Source organism: Hydractinia symbiolongicarpus, chromosome 1 (assembly GCF_029227915.1).
Source record: "Hydractinia symbiolongicarpus strain clone_291-10 chromosome 1, HSymV2.1, whole genome shotgun sequence".
Taxonomy (NCBI): domain Eukaryota; kingdom Metazoa; phylum Cnidaria; class Hydrozoa; order Anthoathecata; family Hydractiniidae; genus Hydractinia; species Hydractinia symbiolongicarpus.
The window spans coordinates 4,718,848-4,732,074 of record NC_079875.1 but is presented as its reverse complement, the minus strand read 5'-3'; the positions used below and the strand labels follow the sequence as shown (position 1 = coordinate 4,732,074).

Genomic DNA, 13,227 nt, shown 5'->3' with positions numbered 1-13,227 from the left:
ATTCAAATTATACAAAATTTTAGTGAGGTGATAACGTCATTTCCGCTGGAGGTTTGAGTTCTCAAAAATCCGAATTAAAGTCTCTCTTGGGTTGGGCGGTCGCACCAATCATGTATAACACTGCCCTAGTTAGTAGTCAGAAGTCAGAACAGTAAAGTTATTATTGTCAGTGTGGGGAGAAGACATAAGAAGAATTTCACTGTAACTGCAGTTTTTGCGTAGTAACTCTTTTGCCTGTGAGATTTGATGTCTTAAGTTCTTTACAAAACCTTACTTTCAAGTACCGTATAGTTTTGCCAACATATGTTGCAATTTTTGTACCCGGAAAGCAGGGACCTGGAATGTTTATTCTTAAAACAAAACACGGCAGACATTTTTAAAGACCTAAAAAATAACTTGCAAGAAACACCTATGCAACTTGACGTGTCCCGCCTGACCTGTAATGACGCAGACCCTAAATAAGGCAAATACGTTGATAATCATTCCTAGATGAAATTCTTTAGGAATTTTACATCGCTGTGGAATTTAGACAAATCTGACACCAATGTAAAACAAATAAAGAGTAAACCAAACTATATTGATAGGACAATGGTATGAAACTGAGAACATTTGTATAAACCCCACTAAAAGTTCATCATCATCATCATTCATCATTCTCGGCTTAACGTCCGTTTTCCATGCGAGCACGGGTTGGACGGGCTACATTAATGACCCTCTTCCAATCTGATCTAGACTGTATTAGATCTAAACTCAACTTCCTCTGTATCAAGTCTGTCCTTATAACCTCCTGCCAAGTCTTTCTCGGTCTGCCTCTGGGCTTTGCCCCAGGAACTATCAAGTCTCTACACTTTCGTACCCAATTACCCCCCTCCATTCTTTCCAAGTGCCCCAGCCAATTCAATCTTCTTATCTGGTTAACATCTTTAATTCTACGGATACTTAGCCTGCTTCTTAGCTCATCTGAACTCTTTCTGTCTCTCATACTGGCGTTACACATCCACCTAACCATTCTCATATCATTCCTTTCTAAACGTTGGTTTAGAATTTACACTAGTAACAAATCTATTATCTTTCCTATCTATTTTAACATCAAGAAAGAACAAAGAACTGTTCTTCTCCTTTCCAAAGGTGCAAATGATATTTAGTATTCATATAATCTCTGAATAATTCCACTTGATCAGCTAACGAAAAAAGAAGAAATATTTCATTTACATAGCGTCTAAACAAGAATGGTTTGAAAGCACTTCTGATCCAAGAACGTTCATGATAACATCAAAAAACGTTTGTGAGAGTAGGACCTAAGGAAGATCCCATTGCCACGTCATCAATTTACCTGTAATACTCTTTATTGGACATTAGAAAGGATTCTTTAGTACTAATATAAGTAACGTTCGAAAATCATCTTTATTCAAACCATTGATAACATCAGTATCAGAAAATATCTGGTTAATACAGACGTCGATTGTTTCATTTAAAAGAGTATTTGTAAAAAGAAACAAAAAGCCCTAATTTCTTTCCGTAAAAATAAGATACAAATCTTAAGCTATTATATCGTATAATCTAGAGATATGATTGTATATACTAAAAAGGTTAACTAAAGTAGTTAAAAAATGGCAGGAGCGAGAAGAAGGCTATAATAGCCTTATCACCAAACCCCCAACCTATATAAAAGGTTAGCATTGAAGATGATGAGGAGTTGTGTTATATGTGTCGTACGTTGTAACTGTCGTGTGTTCTAAAATAAACATAGATTGTCAGTAGTCAATAGTTTATGTTTTAGTTTATGTTTGAATAGTTTTCATGTCGTTATCAAGAAATGTATTTCACAATTTAGGTCATTTGCTAGTTATAATAGAATTTTGTGATTGTATCAATAATCCTAGGTTGAAAAAAACTGTTAAGTGAAAATCTGGATGGATATTTATGTTGTATCTTGACATGCTTTTAAATAATTTTGGTAACATATTGTTCTCAAGTTTAAACATAAAAATTGATATATAAAAATGATAAATGTTTGGTTGGTATACATTTAGCACATTGAGATTTTTTAATAACTCTCTGGAGTAAGTGTATCTGTCAACATTTAAAATAATTCTGATTGCATGTTTTTTTATTTTGTAAAGTTGGTGCTGCATCACGAAATATTTGCATAATTTAGATAGCAGAGAATGAAAGAAGAATATATGCTTTTTAAACAATTCTGATCTAATACAAATTTTGTTTTAAAAAGGATGCCAATATTCTTTGCGACTTTTTCTTCAAAAATACTGTATGTTCTCTTCAAGTAAGATTTTCATCCAGAATAACTCTTAAAAATTTCATGGATTGTGCTCTTACATATTAGCTATTTCATTTCTTCGCATCTTTTTGTTATTTTTATTTTTTCAGAGCAACTATGTAAATGATTTGTTTTGTGACGTAATGAAAATTGGAAAATGATCAGAAGTATCTGTTTTAATTATCCCTGTTTTAATTGTTGTATTTGTGAAGTCGTTGGTTGTGATATGATCTATGGCTGTAGCACTTGATCTCGCCACTCGTGTTGGTTTATTAATAAGTGGGATAAACCCATTTTCAAAAACTGGGTTAAAAAATTTTTGTACAGATTTGTTTGTATTATAATCAAAGACGTTTTAATTGAAATCATCATCAAGATAACGTTTTTACTCGTGCCTTTGTGATCTTTAAAAACCTATTTTCACATGATTCTCAAAGTTTTCTATTGATCCTGCAGGTGGCCGATAGAGTGAATGCATGTGGTTGATTTTAGTTGCTTTGTTTATTATCTCTGTTACAATCAGATACTTCATTAGAAACTGCGCATAACGTGAGTAAAAGCTGTAAAATAGCACAGTAATATAACAACAGGACACTAATCGCTTGAACGAACTCATTAGCATCATTCGGTATGTTGTAAATAGTATATGATATATTAGATTAAGTGAGATATAGAACGAGCTATACATCGGTCGAGCCTTCCGACTCGACCGATGTCAGCAGTGGGTGGTACGCTCTGGAGGCACTACTGCGTAGTTATTTTGGAAAAAACAAGGATTTGTCGCAATAAATATGGTGTTTTCCTGTATCTATAATCACATTTAAATACAAAAAGTTGCCGTTAATGTCTCTATACTTAATGACTTCTATTGTTAGCGCACGTGCCTGATTTAGGTTGAATAGAATAGAATTATGAATAAACACGTACACCCCTTCGCCTTTCTTTTTGCATTTTCTAATTTGATGAATTACAGTGTAATCTTGCAATTGTAAACTTGAGTTTTTCTCTATATTTATATCATTACACCACGTTTCGGTAAGGCGCATGATTTTAAATGTGAATTTCTGCTCCAAATTTTCAAAAAAAAATTATATGTTTCAAATACTAAGATGAAGCATTGAAGAGGATTTCATATCTACTTCCTTAGAAAGATTGTCGGTATTTAGATTGCAATATTTTGCATTTCTGGTTATCTCATTATTTATGTCGTTTAAAATTACAGTTTCGTTAGCCTGGAATGGGTCAAATTCCAAGTTGTCGTAGTTCGTTTGGTCAGCCGTCTTAGAATTAAAACATAATTACTAAAAAGTATTTTTAGACTTAGGCTATGTGCAACAAAATTAGCCATTAGCAATCATATCCCTAAAATCTCAAACTCTCAATTTATCATATAATACTATAGTATACTTTGCTTCCGTCCTGTGTGTTTTCATCACCAAACAGCTTCTTTCTAATCATCCTTGTTTCATACGAGAAGTCTTCGTTCATGTAAATTCCTGTGCCTGTGAGTTTAATAGTATTTTTTAAAAGTTCGGTTTTGTCTTTATTATTTAGAAGCTTCAAAACAATAGTTAATGCTGGTGGTTTCTACACATCTTCTTGCTCATAAGTGTTTTGTTCTGTTTTCTCCTCGTTCTTTTTTCCAATCCTATGCGCACGCTCAAAGATTACATTTCCAACTACTCCAAGCTTATTCTCAAATAAATCTAATACTTTCTCTTTGCGTGTCATCCCAGCTCTCACCATCATTCTCCGGTAACCCATGGATCCCTAAGTTGTTCCGTCTCTGTCTATCTTCAAGCTGCCTAAATTTCTTTCTATCTTCCTGGTCCAGTTCTCTTAATTTCCTTCTATCTTTCTCTTCTTTGTGGTTACTGTGTTTTACCCTTTTCTCCAATTCTTTAATTTTCTTTTCCTGTATGTCTTGTGTTAGGGAACACTCTCCACCAGATCTTTTTCCACATCCTCCAGTTTTTTAATCCTTTCTTCGTTTGTCGTAATTTTGGATTTAACCTCTTTATTTTCATCTTTTAAGAAATACATGTTTCTTTTACTTCTTTTAGTTCACTTTTCATTTTATCAAGTCTGTCGTTCAGAATTGCCCTGTTACTACAAATAATCTTGAAAATGTCTTCTTGTTGCTGTAGAAACATTTCTTTGAATATATCTCTAACTAATCACTATCAAACTCTGTATGATTTGAAATAATAACTTTTTATATGTTATAAAACAGTGTATAGCATACTGATTCTCCTAATCTCTTTGAGATACTCCTCTTAGGACTGGAACTATTGTCAATATATACTGCTAATATTGTCATTTATAGTGTTTCTTATTAAAAGCGTCAAAAGAAAAGAACATCGATCGCTATTTTTTAACCTTCGTATACGGACATGCTATAACCTATATCGACTTTGTATCCCATTCTCCACATGCAAATATTCTAGTCCCCAGATCTATTTAAGATTGAGACCTCGTGGTTTATCTCAAAGAGCTTTGAATGCGCATGATACATCAAGCATGTCATAATCCGTAGCAAACATTTTGTATAACACACTCTTGCTAGTCCCCAGGACATCTTTTTTGACATCAGGACGGCAATACAAGCATGTCGTTGTCCCGATTATAGAAAAGAAAACAGGCGCTGGGAACGAGGTTGTTTTTCACCCACAATTTGCATGCTATCTGTATGCTACAATCATAGGACTATACTAGTCTATTTCTGACAGTAATACATATGCTCTTTGTGGTTACTATACTAAACAGATTATAGATTTCATATACAGCTAAAACAATCTTTGTATGAAAACTATAAGGAATATTAGTCCGTCATGCTGATTAAAAAACCAGCGATGGTTGGGCAAATAAACAATAGTTATCAAAAAGATGGAAGGATTATGATAACAGACCTTGTGGACCCCACCGTTTGGTTTTGCAATATCATTGGTAGCCTCGCTTTCAATGATATTTTTCGAGATTTGTAAAAAACCCGCGAGTATGACACAAGTTGCACAATGTTGCTAACTTGTCAAGTAATAACTATAATAGTAGAAAGTTTGTATATGACAAAACAACTTGGAAAAGAGAAGAAAAAGAGGCAATGTTTAATATAATATAATATTACGATTGTTTTTTCTAGAGAATAAAAGAGAGATATTTAGCTATATATTGAGAAAACAAGGCATATTCTAGGATTTTAAAAAAATCATCTTTTCTCTCTGACATATTTTATTTCTCATAAAATATTCAAAACTTTATTAATAGAATAGATTAGTACTTTATATTTTGCAGAATCAACACAATATGGCAAAGAAGTGAGTTCTCAATCTTCTGAATGGCCAAACATCAATTGTCAAACACTTCCATAAGAAATGCTTGAATGGATAATTAGGATCTATGAAAATATTGAGATAAGGAAAGTATCGAGACAAGGAAAAGTAAACGCATGCGCGGCGGAGAGTACCATTAATTTTTTAGCAGATTTTTTCGCAGTGGTTGTTTGGTTATTTTTAGGTCTGAACTAGCATAATTAAAACAAACAAAACGGGAAAGGTGATGCAGTAACCTGGCATAATAAACTGTAAACAAAACGGGAAAAGTGATGCAGTAACCTGGCATAATTAAAACTGTAAACAAAACGGGAAAAAAAAGTGATGCAATAACCTGGCATAATTAAAACTGTAAACAAAACGGGAAAAAAAGTAATGTCGTAACCTTGCATAATTAAAACTGTAAACAAAGCTGAGAAAAGTCATGCAGTAACCTGCCATAATTAAAACTGTAAACAAAGCAGGGAAAAGTGATGCCGTAACCTGGCATAATTAAAACTGTAAACAAAGCAGGGAAAAGTGATGCCGTAACCTGGCATAATTAAAGTTGTGAACAAAACGAGGAAAAGTGATGCCGTAACCTTGCATAATTAAAACTGTAAACAAAACGAGGAAAAGTCATGCAGTAACCTGGCATAATTAAAACTGTGAACAAAACGAGGAAAAGTCATGCCGTAACCTTGCATAATTAAAACTGTAAACAGAGCAGGGAAAAGTGATGCCGTAACCTTGCATAATTAAAACTGTGAACTTTTACAAATCCAAATTAGCGCATTTTTTACTCCTATGGTGTAGCGTATGCATTCGACAAAAATTTAAGAATATCAAGGTTCATTATTAATTAGGTTTTTTCATTCTTTTCATCAGAAATCTTTAACACAAGCCTAAAATTGCTTTCAAGGTTTATCTCAAATAGCCCTGGAGACGAGAGTTTGTAATAATTATAGAGAATGGGTTTAACAAAAATATAAAAATATATAACAAATTATACAAACTTTGTTTTCTGACTTACCATTTTGAGTTTGTTGTTTTATGTCCACATAATTCTCTTGTTGTGTTTTTCTCTTTAACTGACAACACCGGAAAACACGAAAAAATTTACAAGAAAAAAAGGTTACATTATTAATAAAACAATTTATTTTTCTTCGTATTCACTTTCCCACCTCATTCAAGTTGAAATTCTGGAGTGTAGCAACAAGATTTGTTTATCCCAGTGACGAATCAGGTACATCTGAATAGCCATTGTTTATTGAAATCGTAAGAATGAGAGATATAGGATTTTTTAAAGGAGGAAAGACTGCCTGTTATACATGGAATCGTCCCCAGGACTTTTTTCGCTTTTAAATTGGGACGGCGCAAAGAAGAAGATCCTGTGGACCCCACAGTTCGGATTCTCAATATGATTGGTAGCCTTGCTTTCATTAATTATTCTCAAAATTTGTAAACAATCCGCGAGTATGAAACGAGTTGCACTACTTCATAATTTGTCAAGTAATAACTGGAATGCTAGAATCTTTGTACGTGCTAAAACAACTTGGAAAAGAGAAGAAAAAGAGGCAATGTTTTTTCATTTTTGAAATATAAAATAAAATTACGATTGGTTTTTCTGGAGAATAAAGATATTTATGTGGCTAGCTATATGATGGAAAAATAATGTTTTGTTGATATAGTTCTTTAAATATGCTACATACATTGCAATAGATAGCTAAAATATTATTAAATAGAAAAATATTTCGCCAATTTAAGTTTTATTAGTTAGATCATAGTGTATACATAGTATATTTAAAAGTAATTTTAGTGAAGAATAGTGAGTTTGTACAAGTTGTAAATAAATATTTCTTTGCAATTTAGTAATACAACAAAATTGATACAGAATGGACAAAGAAAAACAAGCAAAATAATATAAATAATTACTTATGTATGCATGTATAATATTTTTTTAAATAATTTATGCGCATATCCACAATACTTTACGTGCATGTAAATTATTTATCTTTTCTAAACATTATACACAATCAAGTATTGCACCCTCCTTTCTGAGACCGGCGTAATTTGAGCCTCTTCTCTAGAGTTGGTCATCGTAAAATGTCGTGAGGAAGAACTCGTTACTTTGTTCAAAATACTTTGTTACCTTTTAAGAAACTATTTCGTGCAATTCGAGGCAACAAATTCAGTTTTTTTGGCACAGAATTTTTCTCGCCCACCTTTTCGAGACCGGCGGTATCACAAAATTTGGAGCGATGATATGCCCTGAATAGAAAATTTATTGTTATGTCGTGCTGTACCGTCCTGCTGTACCTCATGTATGGTGGCGTCATAGTATATTGGTAGAGTGTAAATAGGTGTTTATCCCGCCATTGTTTTCTAAGCAAGGCAAAAAATAAATTCAGTGGCCCATCTCTAGAAAGGATCATTGCAATTACAGTGTTGATCTCTAGAGATACTACTTCACATATTGCCGACCAAAGTAACGTGAGTTCGGGGCAAAACATTTTAGACGGATTCGAAGTGCGTATATACTGTTTATTACCCCTTGCCATAAATCCGCTCCACGACCCACCAAGCTCCAAAAAAATCGCGGAAATTGGATGTGCTGTCGTCAGTACAAATTAGCACACTGTTTGATTTTGGATCTAACAAAATAACCTGAAATCCTAAGTCTTGCATCCTAATGTCAATGTAAACATTGAAAAGTTCGTAGTGCGTGTTACTTACATAGAAAGGGCTCTCTCAATTGCTTGTGTTGCTACGAGCTTTGAATTTACACCGTCCCTTGCAATAATTTATGTCCGGGATTGTAGATAATGTCTTTAAGATAAGATTTTTGTAAGGTATCTTTATACCAAAAGCCTGATTTGATACTAAAAATAAATTTTCAGAAGTGGAAATTGAAAAAGTGACAGGTGGAGCAGACACAACAGGGCTGCTATTGTATTGTGTTGAAGATGCCAGCTCTGCGCGTTCTTGCCGCCTAGTGGAAAACCGGCATTTTTCTATACAGAGCAAATCGTTCTAGCGACATTTTCATAGAAATTGTTTTTAACACAATTATTTTATTGTACTTTAAGAATCTGACGGCTTGAAAGCTCATAAAACAATCGATAGAAAGAAAACCACAATCAGGGACATAAATTGTGGCCAAACCATTAAAAATAATGAAAAAATCAACTACTGTAGTCCCCTTTCCCCCACTATCAATGTTTTGTCTTGTGTCATGCACTGAATTTCGTTGAAACATTGATATAGGGAGCAGGGGGGGCAGTTTCTGCATAATGAGCCTGTATTTTTGTTGTTTGGCCACATATTTTATGTCCCTGATTGTAGAACACCACCCGTTCTCCCTTGGAAAACCTGGGCCTCTATCCCGGTATTAGAGGAGGGTCGTGGTTTTGTTCAAAATTCGTAAATAAAGATGGCACCACAGTACTGAATCAAAATGCGTCCAAGTGGAGCTACTGTACTTGAGTTGAGCACAAACATGAGATTGCTACCGTTCTTTTCCCCTTACAGTCAGGGAAATCCTCTTAATTAAGCTGTATAGCTTAATTTGGAGATCTCCTAAATAAGCTGTATCATACAGCTTAATTAGGTGACATACATCTAAATTAGGAGGAAGAAAAAGTTTTTCCCCGATTTCTCGAAAAATGTAAACTTTAGCAGAATCACCGCTTGGACTATAAACAATGGTTCATTGTTAGCGATAGTCTATTTAAGCTGTCACGTCACGTGATACATCCTAATTAAGCGGATATTTTTAAAACTTCAAATTTAGCGGATCTCTGCGGTGCTACAAAAAAACTAATGTATTGGAGATGTTTGGTTAAGTAAAGCTAGCCGTACCTAACAGCCGCACCTTAGCCGTACCTTAGCCGTACTTAAGAAAATTCGTAATTAGCAGCTCTGTGTAAGACCACTTGCTTCTAAGCTTAAAATTAGTAGTTAATGTATATCAAAGTTAAATTGTCTAACTTTTTATTTCGTCTTTTAGGTGAATATCTATGCCGATAAAAATGATGCAAAATGGAGCACTCCATCGTCGAGCCCCAGTAACCCCCAGGGAATCCTCAATGAAGAAATACCGATAATAATATATCTTACATGTATTATAATTTTTATAAAATGATTTTAATACAAATACAAAAGAGATTTTTAAAATTGAATGTATGAAAAACATTAGTAAAGTAAGATTGAACATTATTACGCTGCGGACAATATTAGAGCTAGCGCTAAAAGTGACTACAGCTGGCTAAATTTAAATACGGTTGCCAAAATAAGGTACGGCTAGATAATATTAAGGTACAGCTGGGTCTTATCATATAAGAAACAATTTCAAATGCTAAAAACGTTCAATAAAAACGAAATTATGTTAGGTACGGCTAACCAAAATAAGGTACGGCTGGACAATATTAAGGTACGGCTGGGACCTATCATATAAGAAACAACTTCAAATGCTAAAAACGTTCAATAAAAACGAAATTAAGTTAGGTACGGCTAGCTAAAATAAGGTACGGCTGGACCATATTAAGGTAAGGCTGGATTTTATTATATAAGAAACAACTTCAAATGCTAAAAAAAAATTAATATAAACGAAAAACAATAAGTACGTAGAAGAAGTAGAGTTTACTGTAAAGTAAAGTGCGGGCGAGGTTAAGAAAAAAATTGTATGCAATATGCTCTACTAGGTTGGCTCCACATTGTTTTCTGCACAGGAAAATAAAAAAATGCTACTTTGAAAGTGATGCGGTAAAGCTTAGAATCGATGTTGGCGAAGACAGCAATAAAAGATAAGAAAAGCTTAAGGACTGACTTGGTGTTCCTTGTACTTCCATATGGTATTCTTTTAATTGATATCAACGAAGTCAAAATTTACAATATTGGCAATGAAACGTTTTTGAATTCAAGTTAGTTTTATTGTCACTTCACTGCTATTTTGTAGCGTTTTTAAACTTTTTAAATGTAATGAGGTTATAAGGCTAAAAGTGTTCTTGAAGCGTTCTTTAAAGTCAGGAAACAGGTAACACAGGTGCTTTGATTTTTGTGACAAATGTTCTTACCTACTAAGATACTGTTCTTAACTTGTTCTAAATTTTAACCTAGAAATGCATTATGTTGTTTTACGGCTTCACATGCGTACACGTTCGTTCTAGTAAAATGATTTAAAGCAGTAGGAGATGTTTTTTGAAAAGCATAAATATAATTTCTTCTTATTTTCTATTTCAGGTGTGACATTTGTAAAACTTATTCATTTTGCAAATGTTCTTTATTTACAAAGGACAGGGATCTATCCAAAAGATACATTTTCTATTGTTAAATTGAAAAAATCGGGAAATGAAACATCTCAATCTCATCAAACACATGCTATTTGTTGCGAAGTACTATTCGGTCTTCTGAACAAGAGAAACATCCTGACTTATCCATATAAGTTTCGGCAATTGCTTTTGGTAGCTCAATGTTTGATTGCAATCGATTTGGAGAATACGGATGGTTGTTTACGACAGATTAAAGCCTTTTTAGAGTCCCGTTTCTCATATTTAAAGCTGATCACGCTGGACAGCCATCCAAGCTCGCATTTTTCGTGCCTTGTTGCATCAGACGAAACACTTTTTGTAAAGGAGATTGCAACAAACAAAGTAGTTAAAGACATGCAACGTCTTTTTCAAAATGATATTTCATATCAACTTTCTGAAAATATATGTAAGCATGTTTTGAAATTTATTTGTTCTGAAGCGTCCTTTATACGTTCTTACTGTTGTGCAACAGTCAATGATGAAACCTTCGATAAAAGCATCGCCACTATCATTAGAAGTCGACAATATCGAAGTAATATGGAGAGAATGTCATTAGCAGCGTCAAGGAAGGAAGACCTGGCCAAGTTCTTACCCAGTATTTTTGTGAATTGTTTGGCAATTGGGTTAAGAGTCACACTGACTGACTTTAAACAGAACTGGCCTGTATCTATCACAGCTACCTCTAAATCACTCTTTACGACCTTTGATTTTATCGACATCTTTCTTTTACAGTTGTTAGCGTTTCGATATATTGCATCAAGATCGGATAGATCTGTTACAGATTTGGTCCTAGAAATGGAAACGTTAGAGAATGTAAGCAATCAATCTGACACTGATATTTATTAAAATATAATTATATGTTATCGTGTTCGTATTTGTTAAAACATTTTGTTTCTTAGGTAATATTTTTTATATTTTCAGCTATACAATTTATTTTACTTTAAATAGATGTGCAGCCGTACTTTAATTTTGATCAATGGTAGCCGTACCTAACCTAATTTCTTTTTATGGAACATTTGTAGCATTTGAAGATGTTTCTTATACGATAGGACCCAGCCGTACCTTAATATGGTCCAGCCGTACCTTATTTTAGCTAGCCGTACCTAACCTAATTTCGTTTTTATGGAACATTTGTAGCATTTGAAGATGTTTCTTATACGATAGGACCCAGCCGTACCTTAATATTTTCCAGCCGTACCTTATTTTAGCTAGCCGTACCTAACCTAATTTCGTTTTTATGGAACAATTTTAGCATTTGAAGATGTTTCTTATACGATAGGACCTAGCCGTACCTTAATATGGTCCAGCCGTACCTTATTTTAGCTAGCCGTACTTAACTTAATTTCGTTTTTATTGTACATATTTTAGCCTTTAAAGTTGTTTCTTATATGATAGGACCCAACCGTAAAATATATGTTGTCTTATAATTTTCATATTTTTCCTCTCTTTTCCTTACCTATCCCCTTTATTTTACTTTACTTGATAAGTCGCATTGAAGTTCACCGCTCGTACTAACCACCTTTTTATTGCCAGCCGTACTTAATTTGTCGATTTGGGAATCACCTTCCTGCGCTCTCCCCTGTTTGGTTTCTATAAGAGCAAGATGTTTCGTTAACATTTTTCGTATTTTGCAGGTTCATTGGCGATTGAGAAACAGAAATTCAGTGACACAACAAATTTACCACTACGATTAGCTCAGTTTTTTCCATTAAAATACATTACCTCACCTTAAAAAGAAAAGTGTAGTTACGTACGGCTAAGGTACGGCTTAGGTACGGCTGTTAGGTACGGCTAGCTTTACCTAAGCAAGATGTTTGTAGCTAGCTATGCACGTAAATATTGGATTTGATAGATGCTAAAACTCAGTTAAATGTGTGTTTTAGACGATCAAAGTTTTGTACATCTTAACTAAGCTGTAAATTGCCTAATTAGACTGCATCATACATCCTAATTAAGACTAAATAATTAAGCTGACATCTAAAATAAGCTGTACAGCTTAATTAAGAGGATTTCCCCTGACTGTCTTATTTATGCAAGAATCGACAATTAGCGCAATATAGGCAGCCTTGTTGCACATTCACTGTCCCCACGCAGTAAAAAAGTGATTTAGGCTAGCCTCTAGATTATCTAGATGTAGCCTTTTAAATATGCCCTATTATGTCTAGGAAAAGCCATCATGGCTTAGGTGGGGAATCCTAGAATATTTAATGCTCCTTTTGAGCTAAGCAGACACAAGTTTAGTGTCTTTGCTGTGCTGCTTTTGCCAGACAACTCCCCTGCAACACAGTCCCAACACAGCTCACACACAGTGTGTGCCATCTCTTTCTCTGGG

General features: G+C 34.0%; 2 protein-coding genes across 3 annotated transcripts in view; one reads left to right on the top strand and one right to left on the bottom strand.

The window, feature by feature from the left end:
* Positions 1-6,696, bottom strand: part of LOC130632586 (uncharacterized) — a 79,577-nt gene extending 72,881 nt beyond the window's left edge. Inside the window, exon 1 of the mRNA XM_057444488.1 lies at positions 6,620-6,696. Within this exon, the coding sequence (XP_057300471.1) occupies positions 6,620-6,622 (3 nt within the window). The 5' untranslated portion in view covers positions 6,623-6,696. The remainder of the gene's footprint in view (positions 1-6,619) is intronic.
* Positions 6,697-8,751: 2,055 nt separating this feature from the next.
* Positions 8,752-12,322, top strand: LOC130632560 (uncharacterized). Of its 2 annotated transcripts, XM_057444483.1 has the most exons (3): positions 8,752-9,511; positions 9,596-10,508; positions 10,828-12,322. In XM_057444483.1, exons 2-3 carry the CDS (start codon positions 10,367-10,369, stop codon positions 11,739-11,741), a joined length of 1,056 nt encoding a protein of 351 aa, XP_057300466.1. In that variant the 5' UTR covers positions 8,752-9,511; positions 9,596-10,366; the 3' UTR covers positions 11,742-12,322. The 2 variants fall into 2 exon arrangements, with proteins under 2 accessions (XP_057300466.1, XP_057300467.1); XM_057444484.1 differs by having other exon boundaries at positions 8,752-10,508.
* Positions 12,323-13,227: the final 905 nt, after the last annotated feature.